Source organism: Cajanus cajan, chromosome 7 (assembly GCF_000230855.2).
Source record: "Cajanus cajan strain Asha chromosome 7, NIPB_CcT2T_4, whole genome shotgun sequence".
Lineage (NCBI taxonomy): Eukaryota > Viridiplantae > Streptophyta > Magnoliopsida > Fabales > Fabaceae > Cajanus > Cajanus cajan.
Window position 1 is genome coordinate 19,386,526 of NC_138523.1, and position 24,444 is coordinate 19,410,969.

A 24,444-nucleotide genomic window follows, 5' to 3' on the forward strand; every position below is an offset into this window, starting at 1 on the left:
TACGGATTTTGAGAACGTACTCCTTGCATTTTCCTATTTGAGCTCTTGAGGTTTCAAAAAAAAAAATGAGAAAAAGAAGTACAAACTTAAGATGAATTTCTAAAACTCTCTTTTTAAAACTAAAAACCTTTTTTTTTATTTATTTAAATAAAAACAATTATAAATAAAATCAAATGCACAAAAATAATTATAATAAAGACACATATTTTCTCCAATTAAATCACATAACAAAATAATTTCATAAATCTTTAATAATCAAATAAAACACTCATAATTATCATTTTAAAAATCTCTAATTATTTTTTAATTAGAACAATCTTTTTATTTTATTTTACAAAAGAACTTTTAGATATTTTTTAACACTTTTTTAATTCATCTTTAGTTTTATAAAAATTTAAACATTATTTTTAAATATTATTAACAATTTAAAATAATCTTTTATTACAATATAAATTATAAGTTATTTATATATATAATAAACATTTATCCCAACTAAAAGTCAAACAATAGTAGTAAAGAGATAAACACATGATAAAGAAAAATGAGATAAAGACATATTTGTTTCTAATCTAAAGAATTGGGAGGATTCCTCCTCATCTCATCTATATATCTAAACCCCGTCTAATTCTCAGAGTGGTTGACGGCAATCGAAGAAGGAATGGGCACGAGAGAGGTGTACGAAGAGAAACTAAGGAGCGGAAATCTCCACCACGATCCCACTCTCAACCCTGGCCTCGGTTCCGCTCGATGCCCTCGCTGTCTCTCTCTCCTCAACCCTAATTCCGTGAGTCCTCTCTCTCTCTCTCTCTCTCTTTCTCTCATTCGCATCGTAGATGCGAATCAACTGTTCGATGAATTGACTCAACGAGCTTTGTTTTGCTTTCTTTTGCGACCAGGAGAGAGGCGAGTGGACCATCACTCCCGTCTTGCACGACGCCACTGCCGTCGTAAGTTCATCTCTGCTTTTCATTTGTCATAACAATTGCGATATTAGGTTAAACCATTCACTTATACAGGGAAACTGCACTTTTTAGTTAAGTTTCTTTTTTGGTTCCGTTAACGTCAGAGGAAGCTCTCTTGGTGATAAACCCTTGCATAAATTTGTGTAGGTTACAATTTTCTATTAAAACTTAAAATGGAAATAGCTTTGGCGACAAGCGAATTATTTAACTATGATATTAGCATAATTAATTCTAGTGTAAATCGGCAATCTAGGCCTCTGTTTTTTTTTTTTTTTATTTATAAAAAATGATAACAGTTTATGAGAACGTGGGATTACAGTTTTACTGTGGGAGAAGGTTTGTGTGTGAGATGATGGAACAAGTTTGTTTAATATATAATTAAGGGCAAATTAGTCATAAAAATGTGTACACCAGAAGGGATATCCTTTATATATTGTTATAGATAAATATTTTAATGAAATTAAGATTAAGAATAATTGGGATTTCTTTTTAATTCAAAGTTCAGACTAACCTTATTTGAGCTAGAATTCTGACGATATGCTTGTTTTACGAGTGTTAGTCTTTCTTACTTTCTTTGGGTTTATGTTTTGTAGGCTGGCTCGGGGATTGGTGGTATGCTTAGTACAGTACATGCTTGGAATACAGGTAACTTTATTTTCTAGTGTTCTTTATGACATACCATATGAGATTAAATTTGATAAATAGTTGGTATTTCTTTTTTCGGTGTAAAATTTGTGCCATTTAGTTGTAATAAATATTTTTAACAATTTCTTTATTTAATTGCGTATTATAATATTTTTAAATATGCGTTATAACATCTTTGAAACCTTGGTCTTTACTGAGCCAAATGGCGTTATCTAAATCTATGTAGCCAATTTCACCAAGTGGGATGAGGCTTTCTTATTGTTGTTGGTGTTGTATTATATTATTTATGGATGGTCTTAAACACTTTGTGCTGTTAGTGGATTAAAATTAAAATCTATGTACCTTTGTTGAAGATATTTCTAAAGGATTGTTGGTTGCAGGTTTACCTTATCTTCAAAAAGGTCTAAAGGGACCAAAGTGGCTTCCTTTTGTTGTAGGGGTATGTACATCTTAATTGACCTTTCAGTTTCCTTTGCAGATTACAATTAGTTAGCTTTATGCTTTGTTGATACCTTGAATAGACATATCGTAGAAGTTGCTTTCACCTTCTTTATTTTTTCCTTTTGTACTTTGAGGATTAGATGTAATGATGTACCAGAGTTTGGTTTTATTCTATAGATAACTTATTTCTTTTTGAAATTTTGTTCACAGATCCCTCCATTATTGATATTCTCAGGCATAAGTGCCACGTTTGGAGGTAACTTCTCTACATGCCAATTTATTAGGTTAATATTAGGGCCTTCAAATTTGAATGGTGCCTACAGTTGAATATTTGACAAGTGACAACTATTGCATAGACTTTAACTTTAAAAGAAGCATGAAATGATAGGTTATGCCCCATTTTTTTCTTGTTTTGGTTTTTGATTACTTGAATCAATGTTGTAATTCTCAAGATACTACCTAGGGTAAGAAGGGTGGGCAAGACACAAGAATTTGTTATAGTAATAATATGGATGGTAAGATTCCAACCATTGTTTTAAATCCCAGATAGCGATCCATAGTGGTCAGCTCCAAAAACGCCATAGTGGGATAGCAACTATTTTGAAATGTTTTATATAATTTATAATTTATATAATGTATGCTATATACATATACATATAAACAAAAAAAAATGATAAAAACTACTCAAAAGTCAAAATTATTGGCATTCATAATTAACAATAAAATGTCGGAGGTGTCTTAAACAATTCATACAAGTAAATACCAACAAAAGTCAAAAACAAGTTTCCTAGGTAGGACTTGTCAACTATCAATCATCATCTTCTAAATGCAAGTCTTCTTCCTTATCATTTTCACTAGTATTATATCTGCAGATTTAATTTTTGGAAATTGAAATTCCAAAAATAGCTCCCCAAATAAGTCTTGTAGTCTTTGTTCGTAGTTTTTTTATTTAAACCAACACAGCACCACTACTGCCACTATAGCGCTGCTTCAGCTGCTATTTAGCCAGCTATTTCAACTACACTAAACTGCTCTGCTTCAGCAACCCCTGTAGTGGGCAGGGGCTGCTCCGCACCACTACACCACTATAGTGAGCGGTTTTAGACCCTGAATTCATATAAAACTTATATATAACAAATATAAATGCATTTAAAATGAATGTAATAGGCAAAAATAACTTTAAAATCACAACTAACATGTTATCTAACTTCAATTGAAAATGCATGTATGAAAGACATTAGTTTTAGTGCCAAAAGAAAAAAAAAGTACGTCTTCTCTGCAACATCTATCATCAGCTGTTAGCCACACCCATTGAAATGTAAAGCTGCAAAACAACAAGCATGCTCAAAGAAAAGAATATTGTTTGACAAACTGTAGAACAAGCAAGCAAATAACCATACCCATCAATAGGCAACAAACAAGTTGAAGGGTTGAAAAGTTCTGGTAGGGTCAAGGACCTTGAAGATGGAAAACTATTGGGTAGTAATGATAAGGGGCCCGAGTTTGGAGAGTTTACCAAAGGAGCAAGAATGGAATCAAGGGGAGAATCAGGAAATGCTGATCTGAGTGAGTAGGTAGTCACATCGTTTATTATGCAAAAATTGGGGGTCACGTGTTAGCTAGGTATTTGGATTTTGGAGGTTCTTCTTTGTCAAGAAGCTATGTAGACACTAGACCATCAGGAGGAGTATCATATGTCCATCATAAAGGTGAAGGTGTTTGATGGCCAAGACCCTGTAGGATGCAAAGTTGAGCTAATTTATATTTTGAAGTCCAAAATACCTTGAGGAGATTAAAGTTATACTGTTCATGCTAGGCATGGAGGGGTCAACAATCCACTGGTATAGCCTCCTTTGGGAAATAGAGGATCATCTAATGATAAGGCCATTGAACCTACTAGGGACATGGAACAGATTTTCAGTTTGAGGCGAAATATATCCAGCCACTTCAAAAGTATATTCTAGAAGAAAGAAAAAGGTGACTGGGATGGTAGTTAGTGAAGTCGCAAGTATGAGATAGGAATTTGTTGGCCCCATACAGAGTGGGTGTGGATAGTGAGGGCCAAATTGAGGTGAGTAACATTTTTTTGTTGGAGTAGGGAGATTGTCTTCATGTAGGAGCATATGCTCTGGGTAATTTCCTTGTGGTTTCTTGATTGCAAGAGCTCTAATAGAAAATTTTATTTTTAATCAATAAGATTCAGTTTCTATCCTTATCCAAATCTCTGTTATCTATTATGGAAAACGTTAGGAGTTTTAGTTGCTCGATATAGTAGTAGAAAATTCAAAATTCCTTTTGAAGAGTTGCTTGACATGAGGCAAACAGGGTCTGCTGATGAATTTATATAAACATTGGAGATCTAATCACTTCTCAGCCAGGTTATCCATTGGTTGGAGGAGTAATATATTGATAAGGACTTGGGTATTATGGGGTTTCTTAGTCCAATATTGAGTAATATGGGATGCATGTTAGAGTTTTTAGTTAGTTAAGTGGCTTGTTCTCCCCCCTGTTTGCTAGCTTTTTGAGGGGGGGGTTTCCAAGTGCTTGGGTCCTTATCAATTAGTATAAGAGCTGGTTGGTGTCTCGCAAAAGACTACCTACTGTTGGCTGACCAAAAAGACTAAGTGAAACGTTGTAGAGTACAACTACTAGGACGTTGGCTCTTAGGGGTAGGGCTATGATAAGCACTCTTTCACCTGTGGACAAGGCAATTCTTCAAGAGGACGGTAGTGATAGGGCCCTTGTTTTGAAGGAGAATCATTTGGTAGTAATGATAAAAAGGCTAATGTTTGGAGGGTTTACCAAAAGAGGAAGAAAGAGAATTAGGAAAGATTAAGTTGAGCCGAGCCGTAGTAGGCTGCTACACAGTTTGTTGTGCTAAAAATTAGGGGTAGTATCAGGTGGGCTTTAGGGGTAGAGGTCCATGAGTGGGGTCCATGAGTGGTGTAGTTTTGTTACTTTTGTAATACTCCAGTAAGGAGGCGGCAGAGCTTCATTTATGTAGTCTATAGGAGCCTTTTGGTTTGGTTTACATCCAAAACTAAATCGTACCGGAGAGTTTTCATTTAGTTCTTGCAAGTTTTTCATACTATGTCGCTTTTCTGTCTGGTATCCCAACAAGTTCAATCCTTACAACAACAATCTACAAACAAGTTTGAATCAGAATCAGACATCTAGCACTCAGCAGCAGGCCATCATCCACAAATCGAAGATGAACTTACTTGAATGGCCATTAATTTATAGTCTTATTAAAAAATTTGAAGTTGTTAGATATTAATCTACTTAGCTCAAGTTTTTAGAATACTTGGTCTTTGACGGATGTGTAGTCATTAACCCTAAAATGATTAAATATTGTAACTGGATGATTGAAATTGAAGGTGAAAGAACCATCTCAAATAGGATGTATCTTGCCTTTGTGTTGAGTCATAGCCCATAGGATGTTGTAATCTTCTTGTGTGTATTCGTTTTCAGGCTTGGTTACAAGTACATCATCACCATCACTTGTGATGGTCTTCTAGAGGTGATATTGGGTGAACTTGATGAAAATCTCCATCTTATCTTTCCAATATGGGTAATCTTTTCCTTTAAAGGCTAGAGACCTTGTAAAAGAAGCTCCTTTAGATAGATACTAACCATCACTGTTTCCCATTTTAGGATCTTTTTCTTTATGGTTAGATGCTCAACCTTGTCAAAGGATGAGGTCTAATACCAAATTGTGAAGAAAGGAAAGATAGTAGAAGGGGGTTAAATAGTGCCAATTAAAAAACTCAACACTATTTGGAAACAGTGAAGTAGTATCAAGACTTTAAGAGTGCAAACAAAGAGTTAAGAACAAAGAATACACAATATTTTTGTACTAGTTTGTCTCAGCCACTGAGATTACATCCTATTCTTGATCAACTTCATCAAGTTTCACTATGCTTTGTAAAAATACAAATATTTGGTCACAAACCACTTTTAGCTCAACCTTAGTATTATTTGACTTGTCTCGTAAAATAACTATCCAAGTATTTTTTAAACAACAAAGTCTCTCATGATGCACTAGATTTGGCTCGATTATTAATAGAGTGAATAGATCTACCATTTCTTGAAATATCTCGTATGATTCAAAATTGTGGTGTAATGTGTAACCCCCCTATTTAGGCAATGTGTAACCCCCCTATTTAGGCTTCAACAACTAAGTATTCTTTACAACAAAACCTCTTCAGACTTCAAGCCATAACACAAAGTTAAAGTGGGAAAATCTTTTGTTGCTTCGTCTTTCTTATGAGACATGACACAACCAATTTAAGTACTAAGATTTACAAAAAGAATGAAATGAATGTTTACAATAATTGTTCTATTTTCTTGAGTCTTAAAACTTCTTTATATAGGTGCTTCATGAAGATAATCATTGTAAATCCTTGAACTTCTCTCATAGGCTTGATTCTTCTTTTTTCATCTTCCTTCCTTGTAGAGAGGAATGTTCGTTAGTACATTAAATGCATTTCACCAAATTGTTACTTATTTGATTAAGAAGGTTACTTATCACCTTTAAAGTATAAAACGGGAGGAACTATTTTGTATGTCAGTCGAAAATGACTTTATCTGAGATTTTGCATACTTAAAGATATATGCTTGTCCTTTTCTGGCGAAAAACAAATTTTGTTCCTTTTTGAAATTCCGGTATCAAAGGAGTTTTTATTCTTTCATCTGATAAGGAATAACATAGAAAAAGATGATTTGGTTGTTAAACATCATAAATGATATATATTTAATGTATTTGTTATAGACAGACGAAGTGATTCGCCTGATACACTACTTGTCATCATAATCAATCATCTATTTAATTTCATCTTATGTGATCTAATAATTATTTATTTACCATAAATTTTCAAGTTTGTTAGCATTAAAACATATTTTGAAGGATTCAAGATTGTTTTTTGATTTAACAAATGTGTTAATTAATTGTATTCGACCTTTCTTGGATGGTATCATTGGGCCCCTCTAGAGTAGTTTCATACCTGACTAGGGCATAAGTGATATTACTATTATGGCTTAGGAACTTGTCCACCATATGCATAAGAAGAAAGGCAAGTCAGGATACCTTGCCCTGTTTAGCACATAATGGAAATCCACGCTTTAACAGCTGCATCCCCAACTATTGATGCAAATGGAGCTTTGCAACAGTAGATGTCCATGATGCATTTTTTGCTGCAATTGCTCTTTTATGTGGTTCAGTTGACTATACTATTAACATGTAATTTCGAGAAATGGGGCTTGAAATTCCCAGCTTTTTTTTATCTATATTGCTTATAGGTTGAACTGTTGTTTACATTGGCATATCCTATGTTACTTTCCTTGTGGTGTGTCATATAGTTTTCACAAGCAAGCATCACTTAGAGTTAGAGGTGTTCAAGTCCTTTAGTTTATTGTGGTGATGATACTACATGCTTTAAATACGTTTTGGTAATGGGATACATGTGAAATTTTAGGTTATGTGCTTCCAAAGTTCACTCAACTTACTGTAACATCCTATTATGCTGCCTCGAGCGCCTCACATTATGGAATCTCACTTCTGACCCGACATATTGAAGAGAATCACAGTTCCAAAACTCAGCATCTCAAGAGGCTCTGATGATTCCTTTCGGGTGTACTTACAAGGAAAATACATTACCTTCCGGCAATTTTGTTTACATTACCGTCCCGTGGATGGTTAGGATTGTTAAAATTTAATTCATAATATTTTTGTTACAGCATACGAAAATGCTTGTGATGTGAATAATGCTTGTTTATATTTTACTTTTAAGCTGTCTGCTGTGAGAAGCTCATTTACTGAACTGCAATGTGAAGTGTTTCAGGGGAAAGCAACGATGAAAGAAAACTAAGTTCAAGTCAACCATTTTAATGCTTGTTTTATCCGTAAGATTAATTTACATAGCATCAAATCTAGTCGTTTGCAGCAGTTGAAGGGGCTTCACATGCTCTTATAGGGACATTGCTTTGTTTTACTGCTAATTGAAATGGTATATGCGCGAAGTTGGGAGACAAAAGATGGTCAAATATCATATTACAAAGAGAGTTGCATTAGAAAGAGGAAGTTGCTTATATAAGTAATCACTGTATATCAGAAACTAGGATTTACTCACAAATTTGAAGAAAAATATATGCAACTCTCAAGTTACCAAAATGAATTTTATCTCGTACAACTTTTCTCTCATGTATAATGTATCTATAGAATTTAAATCTTAGTCCACATGCTTAAAATCCTAACTATTTAGCAGGTTTTTATTTTTATATATATATATATATATATATATATTTATATATGCTATAAATAGTTATTTACTTCAACCCGCTTAGTTAGGAACTGAATGACTCAAAAGAAGTCACACATATATGCTTTTGATTTAAAGGAGTGCTGAGTCTCTTACACTCTTCTAAATACAGTTTCTTTCATCGATTAAAATTCATTACAAGAGAGATTTATTAAATAGGGTGTAAAATTTATTAAATTATAATTTTTAATACATTTTAACTAATTAGAGTGTGTTCAAAATTCAAAAAAGTGCTAAGATTATGTTTTTAACATTTTACTTTGATTTAAATTTTATTATACTCAATTACGAAGCCTAATAATCAAATTGAATTCTTTTGGTTATATATATATATATATATATATATATATAAGTAGAGATAGATAGATAAATGTACACTGATATTGTGATTGAGCCCATTTAATTGCTTAAAAAAACACCATTTAATTTTCTGGGTTAGATTAGTTAAGCGGCCCACTTTAAAATACTAAATTAAAAATAATATACTAATACTTTTATGACGTATAATAATGAAGGTAATGAGTTTAAATTTACGATTTTATATGAACCATCTAAACATTGGTCTACTGGGCCAATCTTAATATATTAACGTTTTCTCCGATCCGTTGTATGAAAAATAAATGGATTTTTTTTGTCATAATTACAAAAAGTCAGACCCGCCTAAGGATGTATTAATTGTTAATTTTCTTTTTGCACACTTAATTGTTTGTGAAATCTATTAATAAGATATTTACTCATCTATTATGTATTTAGATGTATTTACTTGAATTTTAGTATGTACATTTTACGGACTAAATATTTATTATATATAACAAAAATTTATAATAAATATTATATATATATATATATTATATTTGAATATATAAATTATATTTAAAATTTTTATAAATTAAATTTTTAATATTTTATTTTAAATTTAAAATAAATAATTTATATTGTAGAATAAAATTATTTTTAATTATTGATAAATTATTTTAAAATATTAAAATTTAATTCATAAATAAATATGATAAATAAAATATAAATTATATAAAAAATTAAGAGAATCCCTCAAAGAGCTCTTATTAAAATATAATCCTTAAAAAGTCGTTCACATTTAATATATAAAAGTTGATGGCTCAATCAATCATATAAGTTACACTTATTGATAGAATAAATTATTTTTTGAATTATATGTAATTTTATTTAATATAATCACTACGTAAACTATTTAATTCAAATATTATTTTGGAATAAAATTTAAATTTATCACATTATGAATTAAAATCAACTAACTTGACTACTTTTTATTAATCTTGATGAATTAACTATTTTTTTCTTATATAAAGAGTAAAAAGAATGAAATATTAATAATACTAACCTGATTTTTTAAACTTATAATGGACTCATATTAAACAAGTAAAAGACTTATTTATTTTATTTATATATCTATCTTAAAATTTATTTTAAGATAGTATTTTAATTTGTGCAATGCATAAGATAAATACCTACTTTATTTATAGCTATGTTTTGAAATAAATAGTTATAAATAAAATTTAAAACATTGAAATTTAATATAAATTAAAGAAAAAATAAACATTGAGCTCCATTTTGCCCTCAAACTCCAAATCAAAATCTTAGGGTACTTGGTGACAATAAATAAAAGGTGGTATGTAATCATTTTGGCCTCTTAATTTTGAAGACCATTCAAGAGAGTAACCTATATATGTCTTCATGCTAGATATGTTACTTGACATAATAAAGGTCACTCTAGACAAAATCTGAAAATCAGAGAAAGATTCTTCTGCACTTTCAAACTTGGAGAATGAGCTTTGGGTGTTGGAAGCAAGTAGTTTGTTTTCTAGGTCAAACAAACTACAAAATATTTATAATTGTGGTAAGAAATGTTGAGCTCATCACCACATGGAGGAATATTCTTTCAATTCATTTGACATTACTTTTTTTTTTTTTTAATTTTATTTTACAATAACAACCCTACAATGGATACTATCCAAATTCTTCACCGTCGCTAGACTAATTCTAGTAATTCATTCATTTGATCATATTAGTTATATAGATTTAATTATTTCTATTTTATTGATGAAAACAAAAAAATTACACAATTTAATAAAACGGCATGAATTTGTTTCCGTTTCCAAAATATGAAATTTGCTATCATGCTTAAGTAAAAGGAAAGAGATAAAACTGCTTATCCTTTACCAGTCTCATATTAAACAAGTAAAAGGAGATGAGGAGAGTATTCTCAATTGCTCATTATAAATTGAATCAAACTTCTCTCTTCCTTTAAAAGCTTTAATTTATTCTACTTTATATAAAATTAAGAAAAAGATCAATTTTAGTTCTAAATTGAAAATTAAATATGTAATAATATAAAATAATTTAATGTTTATATCTATCTATATATATATATAGATTTTCTTAATCAAAAGGTTGATTGGTTTAAGTTCAATTTTAGCAGTCTTAAAATTCTGATTTTTGAAAGTTGATTGGAGTCATTGAATGACTATATCCAATTCAGTTGGCGAATCCAATCCTATTTTGAATGATCATTATGATTTATATTGTATTTATTTGAGTAAGACTTAATTACTAATCCAATGTACTAATTAAAATAAGTTAAAATGAATCAGGTTTTTCTCCCACTCGCTAAAAACTTCCAAGTTTAACTAGATTCGCTGCTAACGAAAAAACAATTATAGTAATCTAAACTGGCATTAACTAAGTTCGTTTAGACATATTATGCATACCACAGATTTTTTTAGAGTCAAGTCATATTTCGTATTCCAAAGATGCTTTAATTGACAATTTATTAATTAATTCAAAATATAAACTTTCACAATAGATAAAACTCGTTAAAGGGGTATGTCTAAGTTGGTATTAATTAAAACCCATCGCTGTCTTGATTAAAACTTACGTGAGAGTCTTGTCTAGAATGGACAATAACAATATATAACGAATTTAAGTAAAGCCAATTCAAAATTCCATAACTGATTTCTGTCTCAGAAGGATAAAGGGGGCGACATTAGGGAAATTTACATATTTAAGGGAACCAAATTGATGAAATTGGAAACAGCAGTACGTGGGGCACAAATTGTTACTAGAGACATAGTATTTGGGTGATGAAAAAGTGAAAATGGTGTTTCCTCCATTTTTACGCTACACATGTACATAGTGCGAATTCAATAATTGTGAAGAAAGTAGCAATATTCCTTTGGCACAAATAATAATAATAATAATTATTATTATTATTATTATTATTATTATAATTTCCTTGTTCAGTTGTCATAATGAGATGAGAGTGTAGTCTCACATCACTGGATGGTGGGAGGGTTGTACATGAATATAAGTTGGTGGTTAAGTCCAAGTTGCATTGCTGGCTCATACTAGCCTATGACAAGTGCACAGAAGCTGAACATAGAATTGATTTCTTTAGGTGGGTGTCACATGTAGTTCTGGATCAAACTTACTGACCAATTGGGTATGCATGATAGCGTTGTGTGTGGGTGTGCCAACTCTAATATTCAAGATCAACTGAACCCTAACATGCATTGACTTCACGGTGGTCCTAATTAAAGTGTACACTTGTTGGATCCATTAATGAATTAAACTAGGCAGCTCCTAAGACCCTAGGGGTGGGGGGGAGGGGGAAGACTAGGATAAGGGTCCCTTCCCATTCCCATCCTTGGAAGCTATCTCCAACATTGTGAAATATATAAAAGAAGGACAAACACATGCATATAGTTCTACAAGTGTTATTAGTATCATTCTTTATTTATAATTGAAGTTCAGGGTTAATTTGAATCTAAAATCATGTGTGTACTAAATTGAAATTTTATTTTGATAATGTGTTGACATTTAATTGAATATTTTATTATATAATGTGTGTTATTAAATTTTTATTGGAGAACTATACTAATATTATATATGGAATTGTATATAAATTTTATCCATAAAAAATAGTACCAACAAGTTATCAATTTTTTAAGAATAAAATATAAATATATTAAATAAATTTAAGTCTCTTTCAACAAGATTTAATTTATTAATATAAATCAGAATAAAATATAAATATATTAAATTGTATATTTATAAATTAATCATAAAAAAAACTCATCAAAAAAGATTTTTTTGGATTAATCAGATGCTTAGTATGATATCTAAGGTCGTAGACCAAAAAGATATGTGTCAACTATTAAGGAAAAAATTTAAAAAGCTATATGTACGAGGAGAGATAGACGCTATTGTGTCTTCACATTTTTTTGGGGTAAGTTGAGTAGATGAACTTAATTTTTGTGTACTGCGAGTGTAATTTTAACAATATTAGTACCACATGTACTATTTACTCTAAGGAAAATGAGAGCCAAAAAACTGTTCACAACTAAAAGTGGTATTTCCTTTATGGTATTTGAGATAAATAAATATAAAATTGACAATAATGTTATTACTTTCAATAATTGAGACCTACAGGGTAAAAAGTTTGATCATATTCGTATTTTTAAATCTCTTTCAGATTTTTTTTGTTTAATTGCATTTTTTCACTTATATTTCAAATTTTTGTGAATTTTACCATTAAACATTCAAAATTACAAATTGTTACTCAAATTTTCAAAAATTTTATTGTGACTCTTTTAGTTAAACTGTTTTACGTTTTTAATTAAGTACTTAGTTACTAACCTGCTAAATAGACATTTGATATGATATATACATTATCATTCATATGTTACACCATTAAACCATGTTATAGCTAGTTTATGTGTTACGAATGATCAATGTGTTACATTAATAATGAACAAAGATCACAAAATGTGTAATTCAAAAAATTGGGTAACAAAATTGGCAAATCCTATAATGTAAAAAAAAAATGCAATTGAAGAAGAAAAAAAAAACCTCAAATGAGGCTAAAATTGCCACCCCTTAGAGGCTGTTCAAAGTTTTGTCACTAGCATGGTACATGACATTCAAGGGGAACTCTGAAACCACTATAGAAAACCCTACAAAAGATGGCTTTGGATCCAAAAGAAATGGCCTATATATGCACACACACACAAAAGAGAAGAAGGTGAATGGTTTGGCGTTTGTGGCGACATAGTTGGGAAGGATACAAAGTTGGAGGATTTTGGTGCAATGGAGAATGGGCCTTGTGAGGGGCATAATAAGGATACTCACTGTAGAAACTGTCATCTATATATCCTCGTTTGCAAACTTTATTGAGGTGTGGGCCGATGTTTCTTAAATTCCACTGTTCTTTCCCTCTCTGCATCTGAGAGTGAGAAGAAGTGGTCCTAACTAGTCATAATAATAAATAATACTGTGTTTGTGTACTCTTTTCTCTCTCTCTCTTTGCTCCCTCACATGCTCTTTATATGTTGCATTTACTTGTGGGGTCTTCGATAGTTGGACTGATGTTAACACCACGGCGGTATTGTGGGATTGTCTTTATTTATCTGTGTCTCTCACTCTCTTCTTTCATGCCTTTGGGTGGGCCTTTTCTCACCACTTCAAACTCAGTTTTTTCTCTTTTTGAATCAAAGCCAAAAGCTACTTCTATAAAACTCTGGAATGTATGTATCTATGTATATGGACCAAAACAAATATCTAGAGATAATTAAGCTGTGTTCACTACACAAATTCTATGTTGAGTCCTACAGAAACTTGTTCATTTCAATGCAAACCAATAGGTTTCAACTTTTAATGCACATGTTTGTGTAACTGTTTTACATGGTAAAATCATAACTGAACATCTTATTCATGTAAAATGTTCATGTTGTTTTTGTTGATAATTAATTTCTATTAGATAATTTAATTGAGTACCTTTTAGTAGGACCTTTGTCTCTTCTCTTAACCATGTTATTTTTATGCACAAAATTTAAATTTAAAATTTTACTTAGAAGAATTGAAACCATCTTTACTTAGATCAACGATTTATCCATGATTACATCATTGATATTTTTTTTATCCATTAAAATTATAACAACAACAATAAAATTCAAACATCATCACTACGTCAACTCAAATAATTAATTATGTCAAATTATTAATATGACTTATAAGATAATAATAATTATTGTAAAATTTAACAAATTTACTATACATAATAAATGTAATTTAGGTGATAGTGTGAAAATTATTTATGTATTCACTATTTACTCAATTAATAGGGCATAAAGAAGATGTGAGTTTGTATGTTCTTAAATTTTTTTTGTTTATAAGAAAAATTATATGACTTGTGTGTTTCACTAAATGCGTTGAAAATAACTTCATATGCTGGGAAAAGGTTGATTAGTTGTTATTGTGGAATTGCCTTTTCAAAGTCTTGCAAAAAAATTCAAAGTCTTACATGATTGAACCTCAAACTGATACACATTTAAACTGTGTTCATGTGAATTGATGAACTTAATTGATTTGGGAGGTAGTAATCTGTGGTAGGATTTCAAATTCTTGAAGATGACACAACAGTACTTGTGGTGTCGCAGATTTTGCCTCCCTTTTGAATTTACTGATCCAAACCGTGATTGGCGTTTGCGACATAATAAATGAAATAAAATGTGTGAGACACTAAAATCTGACTCAAAAATCAAGTTTGTCATAAACTGGTGGTACATATATAGCATCTTGACCTGCGTGATCTCCAAGAACAATACTAACCATGATGATTGACCCATATGAAACAGATTAAACAAAATCCGAGGTCAAATGAACAACGTTATTTTATTTTCTGTAATGGCTTTCAATTAATTTCATGAACATTTAAGATGTGCATCTACGTTCTACAAAAGCAAGTAACATGAAGTCAGGACCCAAAACACATATTTTTTATTCATGCAGAATCTAACTGCTGAAAAGAAGAGTTCTTCATAATTATATCACTAGTCATGATGAGATGGGAAATGAGCAGAGTTTTGTACTATAAAAGACTTCTGCACATCCCTTTTATTTCACCTGTTAGTTGAGAGAGTGACCAGAATTATAGGGGAAGAAAGATCTCTTTTCATTTTTTAAAAAGGAAAATAGTAACAGTCAGAAAGACACATACAGTACTACTTAACATTTAGGTCATGACAGCATGTAATAATGCAATGCCTTTAATTTCCATGAAGACCCTTCTCAGTCACTGCTTGCCCTCATTTACTAATTGCTTGGATATATTAAAGGAAAAAAAAAATGATTTTAATAGAACCACTAAAATAGGCCTAGTTCTGAAATTATAGTAAAATTAATGCATAAGATTTTATGTATCAACCGGTAAAGAGATATTATAATTTAATCGGGATGTATTTGGGAATTAGTTGAATTCAACTTAATTGAAGTCGAAAAAAAATTGCACTTACAAACTTTTATGTTTTTTGTATTGAAATGTGTATTATTTCTGTTGAATATGATTTTAAATTGGTATTGAAACACAGTAGTTTTGAGTTCGAATCCTAGTTATATTAAATACTCTTAAAAAAAAGTTTTGTTATTTATAATAATCTTATCTGACTCAAATTAAATTGTCTTAAATGAAAGATATATGTGTTCTAGATATATGTGTTCTAGATGTAAAAAAAAATTAAAAAATTTCAAACTGGACGTTTATTTTTCATTATTTTTAGGATTGAAAATTAAATATTTTATTATAAATTATACAAATCTACACATTTTCACATTTTAACTTTTGCACTAGATTTTGTCATTTGTTCACTGTCAAATGTTTCATCCGTTCTCGTATAATTACGTCTCATTATTAATTATCTTCTCTCTTCGATCAATTTTTTGCTAATATTTTTTAATTTAATGTAATGCCAATACTATAATTATACACTCATCAGAACAAAACTCTGTATATATATGATTATTGTGACTGTTACAATTTTATCTGTGGAGTATTTTTTTTAAGTTGTCTCAGAAAGATTATTCAAACGAATACAAGACATTGATAATTTTTTAAAGATATATATATATATATATATATATATATATATATATATATATATATATTATTTTGTGATATCTATCATCTATTAATTATTAAAGTTGTACATATGGAAAACTTTGTAGAAAAAAACCATTATTATATTTTCAAAAGTTTTTATTTTTATAATTTGTTCAAATTAATTGAAAATTAATAATAATTCAGTATTAATAAGTAAATATAGAGTTTTGAAACATAAATATTATATTAATTTAATGCAAGTTATACCACTTTCTATGTTTTGCATTATCTTAAAATCTAATATTAATTTAATGTTAGTGTAAGAAATGCTTTCTTGAATTAAAGTAGTTAGACCATGGGTGGTAGTAGGACAAAGTTTTAAATTGTCATAATAATTTTTTATTGATTAAAAAAAGTAGTTAGTTAATCATTATCATTATTAAATTATTTAAAATTTTCTTTACCAAAAAAATTATTTAAAATTTTAATAATATATAATTGTGTAATTAAATAACAAATTAATAACAGTTAGATTAGTAGACTTTAATATTGCCTTTAAAGTATGAAAAAAAAAGCTTTAATTAGTAGACTCTTGTCTGCTAAATCAATCCACTTAACTTGAGCCATGTTAATTAGTAAATCAATTACAATTAAATCTTATTTTCATATATTAAAATTTGCATATAATTCTATTAACAAGTACATGCATGGTTGGTTGAGCCATTATTTAATTTTAAGGTCATTTGTTCATATGTACTTGTTCGGTGGAAAACCATCGACAAGTGAGTCCACCACCACTAAGTTTGTCGACAAAGTCTTTATATCAATGATTCGTGCATCTTATTATCTTTTTTACTCTTTCAATAAAACATGTTGAACCCTTGAATTTCTTCCTTAATGCTTTTCTTTGAAGTATATACCTAGCTAATTCTAGGTTTAATATAATATATCTATCGATTAAATGCAGGTATGTTATGTGTTCTCAAGTAATGTGTTAGGCTTGACTTATATGAAAAATAATTAATGAAATTTAAGCGATTATTGAGTTTGCCTCCTCATTTAAAGAACCCACTTATTTGGTTTAAATTTATGGATGAAATATATTTATTTTAGGAAAGTGCTGCTGGCCCTTAGAGTATTGCTTAATGTACTAATATTAGAAACTTTTTATTAACAACACACTCCCTACAACTTTAATATTATTTTCAATAAATATTTTCAACATACATTAATTCTTTAACCAATATCCTGAAGATATTAAATAGCAAAATCCATATTTTTTTTTAAGAGTATTCAAACTCATCATTACTAGAAGATTTTTCACAATAATTACAAATACAACAACACCAACTGATTTAAACTCTCTATTGATAAAGATGCCTTATATATTTTGTGTGAAAATGAAAAGTAATATTCACAGTTTTTTTTGTCAGTTAAAGTAAAATTCAATTAAAAAATTAATACGTGACTAAAAAATTACCCTCCTTTAGTGGTAAGTTATTATTTTTTCTTTTTCTCATAATGGGACCGAGACATATAGTACAACACAAGGAAATACGTAATTTTTTTTTTCTTTCTTTCTTTTTTCGTATTCTTTTATAATAACTGTTCCAACTAGTATTTGATACATCAATATTTAACGAATAATATGAGGCTTTAATTTATAAATGAAATATAAAGTTTTGTACTTTGTTAGTAAAAAATGTTTAATACAGTAATTCTTATTATTTTTTCAATAAAGTACTCATATAAATGCTGCTAAATTTTTATTTATTTATTTATTAAAAACAATTGTTTGAAAGAGATGATGGTGTATATCAAAATAAATAATTAAGGGCATTGAGAAAAAAAAAAAGAATAAGATAAAAAGGTGTATAGATTAAAGTAAAGACTTAAATGTGGTTTTAGTTATATTGTAAAATAAATTTGATTATAGGTGTTGGACTTCATAAGTTTAAAGTTTTTGAAAATGATTTTGATAACCACAAAATAATAGTACATTTTATGTATTTATGTGTGCAACGGGGTGACTATTTTAAAGTAACATATTACATGACATATATAAATACTGTCATGTCATCAATAAGACATGGTACGTAAAGTCATTTTAGAAAAAAATAGAATTTATGAAAAATCAAAAAGTAACATATTTTTAAGAGGATTATAACTAAATTTAAATATATTTAGAAAGATTAAAAATATGTTACCAAAACATTAAATATGCAGGAAAGTGCATTCTTTATAGAGTTAATCACCTATACACTGTTAATGTAAAGTTTTTTTTACATTGGTAACTAATTATATCTTTTAATTGTGTCATGTCACTATTAAAAGTAACATGACACAATTAAAAGATATAATTAATTGTCAGTGTAAAATTTTTTTACATTGACAGTGTATAGGTGATTAACTCATCTTTATATATGTATGAAAAGTTTAAGGGAAGATTAACCACAAGCTTTAGCAACTTCGAATAAAAAATCACTTGCAAAGCTTGATATCAACCCCCAAAACTTTTTTGGTTTTTTGGTTAAGAATTCAAGTTGAACCAACCCTAAAACATGTAACCATTTTGACAATATTTCTAAGATGCATTAGCGCGCAATAAGATTATATTTGTTAGACAATACTGAAAGAACTTATCGATTGGATTTTAAATATGAAAATTTAATAAGTTTTTATTATGATTCACTTTTGGACTCATATATATAAATTATATAACCTATACAATATACGTATATGCATAATTTTCAGGAAACGACTAAGGTTAATTCAACCAATAAACGAAAAGTTTGAGAATCTCATCAACAAAATGATTGGTTTGGTTCTTTGATTATTTTTTTAAAATGTTTTTCTTAAGTATTGTCATAAGATTTGATTACAAGTTATTTAGAATATAATGCAAAATAAGTTAATCTATTTTTTTTATAAAAAAAATATAGCTTAATACTTGTTCTGCGAATAGATTGTCACTAAAATGTCTTTAACATAATTTATTTATTTTTCCTAGCATTGTAAAACAGAATCTTTATAGAAACATTAGTAAATGCCATAGCAGCATATTTAACTAATTAATGAATGATAACTTATGATATGTAATTGGTTGAAGTCTTCTGTCAGGATATGGCGTACGTATATGTATATGTACGTACGTCTCAAATCTGATTGAGTGCATTAATTGAAGAGTTGTAGATGCATATGAGATGTTACATTGTAGAAAAGTTAAAATATTATTTACCATGCTTCTCAAGATTTTGTTACGATTGGGAAGGTGAGAAAGTACTGTATATAAGTAGATGTAAATACATATGCAGAGTGTTGAATGAAATTTTGCTCCATCTGAACTGAACCTCTCAAGGAACCAGAATTGCTTAATAAATGATATATTTGATCAGCACTTCTGTTTCTGTTTCATTTAATTTATTTTCCCTAAAAGAACAAAACATTTGATGTGTAAGCACAAATGGTTAGAAGGAGAAAATAGGTGATATGACAAAGGATCGTATATCCTACCTAATTAAGTGTTGAACATGTGTGCCGGTGCTGATTAAGCTTGTTCACCTAGCTAATTCAGGAGGCCCAATTTTGATCATGCAATCACATTTATTGTTTACCAGTCACCTCAAAAACGGGTTTAATTAGTTTTCACTGTCATTAATTAATGTGATTTCTCATACAACTATATAATTATATAAAAGTTAATCATCTATACATTGTTGGTATAAAGTTTTTTACACTAACAACTAAACATATCTTTTAAATTATTTTATTTTATTAAATAAGTAAGTGATATGACACTATTAAAAAATATAATTGGTTACCAGTATAAAATTTTTTTACACTGACAATGTATAGTTGATTAACTCATTATATAATTATGCATGCAGTGAGGTAGTTTAAGATTCACTAATTTTTTTTCATAATTCCGTATGTATTTTATAATAACATAATACTTGACTAAACTATTTTTATTTACACTATAAATATAATATATGTCGATAAATTATTAAAAAGTATATATATAAGTTATAGTGAGATATAATATGTATTATTGAATCTCATTGAAAATCACTACTAAAATTATATGAAACTATATGTCAAAAAAAATAAAATATATATATATATATATATATTATATTTATAGTGACATTTTTTAAGCGTCTCTTTATATATATCATTGTTTAAGTAATTATGTAGTAGTGTCTAAATAATTTTGGTCAATCTTTATAAGATATGTATTTAAATTTTTTTAATTTATAAAAAAGAAGTTCATAATATTTAATTTCATGTCATGCAAAGATTAATTAAAGATTATGTAATCCAACCACCTAATAATTTTTAGGAGATAGGGAAACGGTTGAGTCTTTATTTCATGTTGGTATTGCCAGTCAAAATCGCATGTCTGAATAAACTTGATTACATATAATGTAAAAATTATGTGATGTGAAACTGAAGTACTCAATAATTTCTTAGAATGGGAGAGGGAAGAAGAGTGTTGTTGCATGTTGGTATTACTGGTGAAAATGGTTTGTCCGAGCAATTTTGAGGAGAATGGATCTCTATGATCATCAGTAACATATATGTGTGATAGATTACTTTTTTCTCTGAATTTTATAGGTAAGGTAATACATTGGGTAGTGTCCATTGTTGCAAAATAAATCTCTGACCCTTCGTGCTGCCAAAAAAACAGATGATTAAAGTAGACAGAAGCTATCAGTACTAACTATCAGTCTATTATTGTTAAGGAGAACATGTCCTAACTCCTCCCTCTTTCCCTAGAGAAGGAATCTACAAGTCCTATATATTTCTACTCACCACACGAAAACTAACCCACCTACCATCTCTTTCTCTCTCTTTCTTTCTATGTATATCAGACATAAAAGCAATGGGTACAGAAGATGGAAAAATAAAGATGGCAGTCTAACTACCATGTTCATATGTTCCTTAAAGTCCTGAGAAGAAAAGGAGGACACATCCTTTTCTGAGGGTTGGTTTTGCCATTTTAAACCCATATGAAAGCCCTTGGTACCACTTCCTTTGAATGATGAGATTTGTGTTTTGGAAACAAGGGCATAAAGAAGTGACCCATGCGTTCCTACTTGTGGGTCAACACTACTCATCAACCTAGTAATTATTGACTCTTGTCACTTCAATTTTGAATCATTACCCAATACTCATTACACATGCATCAACTCTAATTCCTCCTCTAGATCCTCCGGAACAATATTATAAATTTTTCCAAACCATGAGGACCACTTTTTGTTCAATATCTACACCCAGTTGAGTCATCTGGGGTCAACCTAGCCATACCACAATGAACAACACAGAAAAAGCTCCAACATGTTCTTGCAGAACCAACATGCACAATTGCACATGCTCTTAAAGATGATGTTCCTTCTCCCATTTATTGACTCTTAGGGAGAACACAAGAATAAGATAGGCTTAGTGCGTGTGCGTTTTTACTACTCTTGATATTGGTCACTTTGTCTCTTAAGCCCTAGGTAGGTCTCATAGAATGAAGGAGCTAGGTTCAGCCATGCATCTTAGACATGCAAAAAGACATAATATTAAGCCGATCCATATAGGCACAAATATCCATATAAGCACATATATATAGAAAGATATCTATGATGTTCATTCATATACTTGTCATTAAATAATTAATTCTCTCTCTCCACACTTTGAACTGGTGTAAATAAGTGAGTGAAAAACAAAAGCAGCCTCCACACATGTAATTTTGAAATTAATTAATTTTGGGAGCAATGGAGCCTGCTAATGGCATGGAAATATCACTTTCTTTCTGCAAAAACTTGAGCAGACCCATCAAACCTTATCATCATGACTTTTCACAATTACATTGCATTGAATCAGAACCCACCTCTCTCATCACCCCACCTGCCTGGACAATATGATGGATTTCGACACACGTGTGTCTGGACAAATTGTTCATGCGCAAACAACTGTCTCTTACCCTTTACATGATCCCCACACGTGTGAAACAGTTCTCCCAGTCCAGACCATGAAACGACGACGTGACTATACTTATACTACATATCCGTAGTTCACTTTCAACGAACCATGACCTTAAATCATAACAAAACTCATGTTCTGTCAATTATGTAGTGCTAATTTCAAAATCAAGAAACTAACTAGCAAACCTTTAAACTCACATTACGGTTGGCAGAAAAATGAGATGAGATAATCATATCATTAATTTAAATAAAAGTCGTTTCATTTAATTAAAAAGATTGTGATAACTAAACCACATATAGCATATTTATGATCTAAAATTCAACTGTTAATGTAAAACAAAAAGAAGAAAGAATTAGAAATGGAAACAATTTCTCCCTCTGGGAAGAAATTTCTCATATTTTATGGATCCTTTTTGCCCCAAAGCCGCTCTAAAAAGAGTCGCTGCCAAATCCCTCGATTCTCGCAGTGCCATCATCATAATAGGTTATTACTGGCTCATGATACTTACTATGTACGAAAACTATTGAAACATGTTTGTTTCTACTACAGATGAAGATCCAAACTCACATGGTCGTGGACACTCGCGCGTTTGGAGTCATACACGTAGCGGTTTTGCGAGCCCGAGGCTCCGACAACCTGCGAGGCTCTCACGTTCGTCATTTCCTCGCTCGCGAACAAAGGCGGCAACGACCGTTCGTGGCTGAAACTAGGGTTGTTACCAGGGATTCGCCAAAACGCTAAAGGGCTTCCATTAATCGGTTGTTGCTGTTGGTTTTGGTGGTGCGAAAACGCCGTCGTTCCATAGAACCTCGTCGCGTTGGTGGCGGCGGTGGTGGTGCTGCTGCCGTTGCTCCACGTTGGATAAGGCATTGCTGTCGTTGGAGCGGAACCGAAGCGGTAGTTCATGAGGTTGTAGACATGGTGCGCGTCGGAGTAGGTGCTACCGTGCACCATCGTCGACTGAAGGTGCGCGCGTTTCGCGTGTTGCCGTTCGCGTTTGTGCGCGTTTTGGTGGCCGCCGAGGGCTTGCGAGGTGGGGAAGTTTCGGCAGCAGTAGTGGCACTCGAAGCGCCGGCTGCTCTCGCCGCTGGCGTCGACAACAGTGGTAGTGGTGGTCACAACAACATCGTCCTTGTTCGAGTCGAACGAGGTAAGGTTGTTGTTGTTATTATTATTATTGGTAGTCGTCTCACCCGACTCGGACTCGTCCGCGGAGACGACGACTGAGTCAGAGTCGCCGTTTCCGCCGGCGAATTCGATGCCGAAGAGACGAATGCCCGGCTTCTCCTTGACTGGAGGGGCCGGGCGGATGAATGGGAGCTGGGAGAAGGAGTCGACGTTCATGAAGTCGTGGGTTTCTCTCTCTGTTGTTGTTGTTATTGTTGTTTTGTCCATTGGAACGAGAGAAAGAGGAGTGTGTGAAAGAGTGTATATAGAGAAAAGGGTGTGTTAGGGGAAGGGAAGAGACAAGAGAGGGAGGGGTGTATGAAGGTGTGTGAGAGAGTGGAGGGAGAAGGAAGGGAGAGGGGTGTGGTGGGTCCTATAAACAGAGGGAGAGTGGGGACTCATCTATGGACAATTGGGTCTGATCCATCTTAGAGTGAAGCCTGACAAGGCCACAAAGTCTGAGAGTGGCTTCGCCTTCTCAAAGTACCACCTTCACTCCCTTTCACTTAATTTTGGATCCACATGGAAGAGTAACTTCATCTATATACAGCCACCTTTTTATTTTATGTAACAAATAAATGTTTTATGGAAATCACAAATGAGGTGTTGCTCGCATATGGGTAATGGGTGTTAAAGATCCCAATGGGAGTTATTGTAGTACTCAATAAATATAAAGAATTTAGCAAAAAAAAATAATGGATTAAATATATTTTTAATTTTTCAAAGTAAATTTATTTTTAATTTCTCATATTTAAAATAGATCTTTTTAGTAGTATAATTTTGAAAAAATTTATTTTAGTTTTTATGTTCAAATTTCGTTAATGAATTTGTCAAATAATTTTAATAAAATTTATTTATTAATATTTTTGTTAATAAAAATTCATTTGATATTGTATAAATACTTCAATATCTCAATTTATCATTTTTAAATAACAAAAATATGTTATTGATGACCTAAAAAATTAAAAGAATTTTTTTAAAAATTACAAAGATTAAAAAATCTAATTTTTAATTTGAGGGGATAGAA

The 24,444-nt window shown here is 30.7% G+C and overlaps 2 protein-coding genes across 2 annotated transcripts; one reads left to right on the top strand and one right to left on the bottom strand.

Annotated features, from left to right (window-relative positions):
* The first annotated feature begins 577 nt into the window (after positions 1–577).
* LOC109815460 (uncharacterized) lies at positions 578–7,929 on the top strand. The gene is made up of 6 exons (XM_020380189.3): positions 578–784; positions 897–947; positions 1,556–1,607; positions 1,988–2,046; positions 2,259–2,304; positions 7,523–7,929. Exons 1-6 carry the CDS (start codon positions 659–661, stop codon positions 7,663–7,665), a joined length of 477 nt encoding a protein of 158 aa, XP_020235778.1. The 5' UTR covers positions 578–658; the 3' UTR covers positions 7,666–7,929.
* Positions 7,930–22,491: 14,562 nt separating this feature from the next.
* On the bottom strand, positions 22,492–23,922 carry ZFP8 (zinc finger protein 8). Its single transcript, XM_020354397.3, has one exon. It carries the CDS (start codon positions 23,643–23,645, stop codon positions 22,794–22,796), a length of 852 nt encoding a protein of 283 aa, XP_020209986.2. The 5' UTR covers positions 23,646–23,922; the 3' UTR covers positions 22,492–22,793.
* Positions 23,923–24,444: the final 522 nt, after the last annotated feature.

Bases quoted from the DNA above. Each gene is read 5' to 3' on its own strand.
- LOC109815460 (XM_020380189.3), top strand. From the start codon at position 659: ATGGGCACGAGAGAGGTGTACGAAGAGAAACTAAGGAGCGGAAATCTC. The intron at 948-1,555 runs GTAAGTTCATCT...TATGTTTTGTAG, and splicing joins TGCACGACGCCACTGCCGTC to GCTGGCTCGGGGATTGGTGG. The intron at 1,608-1,987 runs GTAACTTTATTT...TGTTGGTTGCAG, and splicing joins AGTACATGCTTGGAATACAG to GTTTACCTTATCTTCAAAAA.
- ZFP8 (XM_020354397.3), bottom strand. From the start codon at position 23,645: ATGGACAAAACAACAATAACAACAACAACAGAGAGAGAAACCCACGAC.